The sequence below is a fragment of the Ictalurus furcatus genome, chromosome 1, assembly GCF_023375685.1.
Source record: "Ictalurus furcatus strain D&B chromosome 1, Billie_1.0, whole genome shotgun sequence".
Lineage (NCBI taxonomy): Eukaryota > Metazoa > Chordata > Actinopteri > Siluriformes > Ictaluridae > Ictalurus > Ictalurus furcatus.
Genome location: NC_071255.1, coordinates 20320190 through 20324498, shown reverse-complemented (window position 1 = coordinate 20324498; position 4309 = coordinate 20320190). Strand labels below are relative to the sequence as shown.

Here is a 4309-nt window from a genome sequence, read left to right as displayed (position 1 = left end):
CTAAGAGTACTCTCACCATGCAGGAGATACATATTTAGAAAATGGTCATCAGCAGCACGGAAGACTCTTTAAACTGGACTATGGGCTTTTCTTATGGATTTATTTAAAGTGAAATTAGTATAAGACTAAAGGGGGTTTTGGATTTATTTTTGGGTGGGAGGGTGGGAGGGTGTGGGGTGTGGATCTGAGGGTGTTCTTAAAACATGTAAATATTTAATCATGTAAAACTGATTAACGGAACTGTAAAAAGTAAATAAAAAAAAAGTATCTCTCTCTCTCTCTTTCCTACACTAGAATATAATGATATATATATATATATAGAGAGAGAGAGAGAGAGAGAGAGAGAGAGAGAGAGAGAGAGAGTAATGTTTAAGATACTCCTTTGTTTATGAGATTTGCATTAATTCTCAGTTAATTTCAGTTATAATGACACTTCAACATGGCACTAAAATAGCTTGTATTCATTTAAAGAAAAAAATTTGGGGCCATCTCCAGTCATTGGAAATGTCCTGATCTCTTGATTTAAAAAAAAAAAAGACATTTTAAAATATTTACAGTATATTATATTATTTCATTAGTACACTCTATAGTCATACAGTTTAATGAGTATAATAAAGTATAATTACCATGCTTCTAATTCTATAGCAATTTACATTTGTCATTGTCAAAAAATGTTGTATTCTATTCACATCAGAGTTTATTATTTGTAAGACTTGAAAGTTCAGCTTATTCAGTACCTTGTACCATGTCACGCTTGAATTCACAAATCTGATTGGTCAGAAAGTGTTCATTAATCTTCTATAACAGCCTGAGATAAAAACAGTAATATCGTATCCTTTCTGTAGTAATAGCTTATTCACAGGTAGTTGTGTGGTGACAAGTTACATAATCTAAGGCTCATAATAAAAATATTTTTAAATGTTTTCTTATTTAACAGAGAGACATATATAATCATGGATATTGTGAAACATTGTTAGGATGTTTATTTAACATTTATGGAAGGATTCTGTAGTGTCAGTAAATTTTCCACCACAAGACAGAGGATTTTCAGATTCTTGGCATCTTTTTTTGTCTTAACTTGAAGTCAAAAGTCAATGTTGTTCATTGCTATATAAAAACAATTTTAATCATTGTAAAATGAAGTACAAGAGGAGCAAAACACTTAAAATAATTTGTGTCATGTTTTGTCGTGTCACAAAATGGAAATGGATGTTTCTTAAAACAGCACAACCTGTCATGTGTTATTCCTTACTCATTTGATTAATGAATCTGATTATAACTGATAATTTATCTGTGCAAGAAATAGATAATATAGTGGTGATTTGTACACAAATCACGAGTAGCTATAGTTTCTGTACATGTAAGAAAATGATGGAGACTAAGAGGCGAGTCTGTTTAACTTTTTAATGATTTTCTTTAAACTTGTGCATCAACTTTAGACAGTAAATTGTGTGCACAATTGGTTCTGATTTCACAACATGGTCAAAATTAGTTTAGAATCTTGATATATTTTAAAGACATCTTATCCATTTTAACCATTTACTCAGACATTCTCTGTACTCCTAGCAGTCTATTGTAAATCAGGGGTGTATAATGAAAAGCAACGGTGGTCATCCCTATCATTTATCTCTTTGTGTGTGTGTGTGTGTATATATATATATATATATATATATATATATATATATATATATATATATATATATATATATATTAGTATTATCATTACCATCATTTACCCCAAGTAAAAATATCTTTCTTTAAATATGATTATTTTATATGATAAAAATAGGATTTGTCCAAAATGTGTCACTTCAACAGTGCCTGGCATGCTTAGCACACTTTTCTTTTCATGGACCTTAAAGGTGACTCATGTCCATGGAGGCAATGTATTATGGACACTGACTCTATATCTTCTTTATACAGACCTGGTGCTATGGTCCTGGGTGTGTTTGTGTGATCTAATGAAGTTGGTCCATGTGGACACACAGCAGTCCCAGGGCCTCCATAAATTTATAGTCTTGGCTATTCCTGATGGCATCCCTTGCACCAGAAGAAGAGAAAGATGGCCATGGTCAATCTTGTGTTGATAAAAATTATTACAAAATTTTGATTTGTTTTTCTTCATACAAAAACACTTCATATAAATTTTGCATTTGCACAAGTTTGTGAGGATTCTCATTTCCTGAAATAAAATCCACAAAAAATTACAAACAGGAAACTTGACACTGGAATGAATTAGACTGTGTGGAAAAAAAATGCACTGGTGTTTTAACTAATGTATGTAGATAGAGTTTGTCAACTTATTAAAAACAATAAATAAAGTAATAAATACTTGAATAAATATAGTATGACAGCTGTGACTCCTGTTTTTTTTGTTTTGTTTTGTTTTTTAGTAGAAGGTGTGTGCACGTGGAGGGGGTGAGGGTTGTTTCGGGGGTTTTTTGTTTTGTTTTGGGGTTTTTTTTTCCCCAGTTACCGGAACTGATCTTTATGTTGTAGTGGTGATGAGCATCCTGGGATTCTTCATGAGCCAGTAATAGGCACATTCCTTGTTTATTGATACTCTCTTACTCTATTAATGTACATGCTTAATACAAAGTAACCATGATGAATCTTCCCTTCAATCGTCCTTAAAAATTCTGGTGGTAGTGAATTGAAATGCAAGCAAATTAAGTTGTTTATTGCCTGATGCCTGATATATTTCCTCCTTTCAGTTGATTGAGTTCGAGAAATGTCTTTAATACAGAGTAGTCCTGTTGTGCCTGTAAATATATTTCAGGATTTTTAATCAACTATGTTTGGTTTTTCTTACCATGACTGGGATTTTGACCATAAAAAATCAGCAGAAATATACACATTAAAAATGTTTTATACTGTTTTGTCCATGTAATTAGAGAATCCCCATACCCATATTGTCTACATCAGTCTCTTAGTTCTCTTTAATGTACTCAACTGTTCTCCATGTGGCCTCTAGACAGAGAATGGTCAAGCTGCCCAAAGAGATCACAGATTCACAAACCTAAACTAACATGAACATAATGAAGGGATAGTCCACCTTCAGCCATATACAGGTTGATCTCATTCCTTTATCTAGCTCAGCATTGTCTTCATAAAATATCCACAATACAAGTACCAATCAGCCCTTGCCCTGGTGGCAGGAGTGATGAGGTAACTCACTTTAATTTTGCCCAAAATCAAGTTATTTCCACAGGAAATATTTTGCAGTTTCTTTTTCCCCCCAAATATCTAATTGTTTTAAAACAATAATGACATTTAACACTGAACAATCATGTTCCTAATCTCCCACCCCCATGTATAAATGTTGCTATCGCCCTGCTCTATGACTCTTCTTTTTTCCACTTCTGTCTTTAAAAAGAGAGAGAACAAATGTCTGCTTTATGCCATGGTCTCTTTGCCTGGTAATCTCCGGTCATTGAAGGTGTGCATGTTGATGACTTCCTCCGTTTTGACCATGACAGGCGGCTGAGGCTTGTGTTTGAGCCGGCGCTGGCACTTGAGGGACACTCGCAGCTCCTCCATCATAGCACTGCAGAAGGACCTCTGTGAGGGATGAGAAAGAAAAGGCAGCTGATCATTTATTTCTTATTAGTTTAAAACACATGATTCCTACTGGCTATCTAATGCATTGAGTTGCATGTATGATCTGATGGACATGCTAAGGGGTTTTAGACATACAGAGGCATGAGGGAGGAGGAGAGCTATGATCAGTGCTGCTGTCCATCTGGATGCACACAAAGCACATCATAACTAAAGCGATTTCTCTATGGATTTCACCCTTCCTTTTTCCTGCCTTGCTGCTGTGGCACCATGACTTGTTGATGCATATTACATTTCCTAAGACTCAAATCCCATGAAGCTGCATGGCCAATTAAGCTGCTACCTCACCTCTCCCTCCTCCTCATGTTTGCTCTCCCAGAGACACTGTGGCATTTGTACATGATGCATTCAACAATCAGACAAGGAGAGATCCTTTGTTGTTCCTAAAAAATGTCCCCTGTTAAATAATTGATCATGTGCTTTATATTCAATATTTTCTTTTCTGTAGTCTTAGTTCTTGTGGACTTCCTTTTTATACAGAAATCAGACAAGTGAATATAACATTTAATCTAGTGAATAACCAACACTAACATGAAAAGTCAGAATGGCTGACAAGGTCTTGAATATTTTATTATTCGGATCTGAATGCAGGAAAATTTTATACAAGTCAATGATTGCATCAAGTGCCTAAAATGTATAATTTTAATCATTTTAATGTTTATATTTGATGATTTGGTTTATATTTGGTTAT

General features: G+C 34.2%; 1 protein-coding gene across 1 annotated transcript in view; it reads right to left on the bottom strand.

Moving 5' to 3' along the window:
- Positions 1-3156: 3156 nt before the first annotated feature.
- Positions 3157-4309, bottom strand: part of grik2 (glutamate receptor, ionotropic, kainate 2) — a 160884-nt gene continuing 159731 nt past the window's right edge. The window contains exon 16 of the mRNA XM_053631695.1: positions 3157-3561. Coding sequence (XP_053487670.1) covers positions 3397-3561 — 165 coding nt within the window. The 3' untranslated portion in view covers positions 3157-3396. The remainder of the gene's footprint in view (positions 3562-4309) is intronic.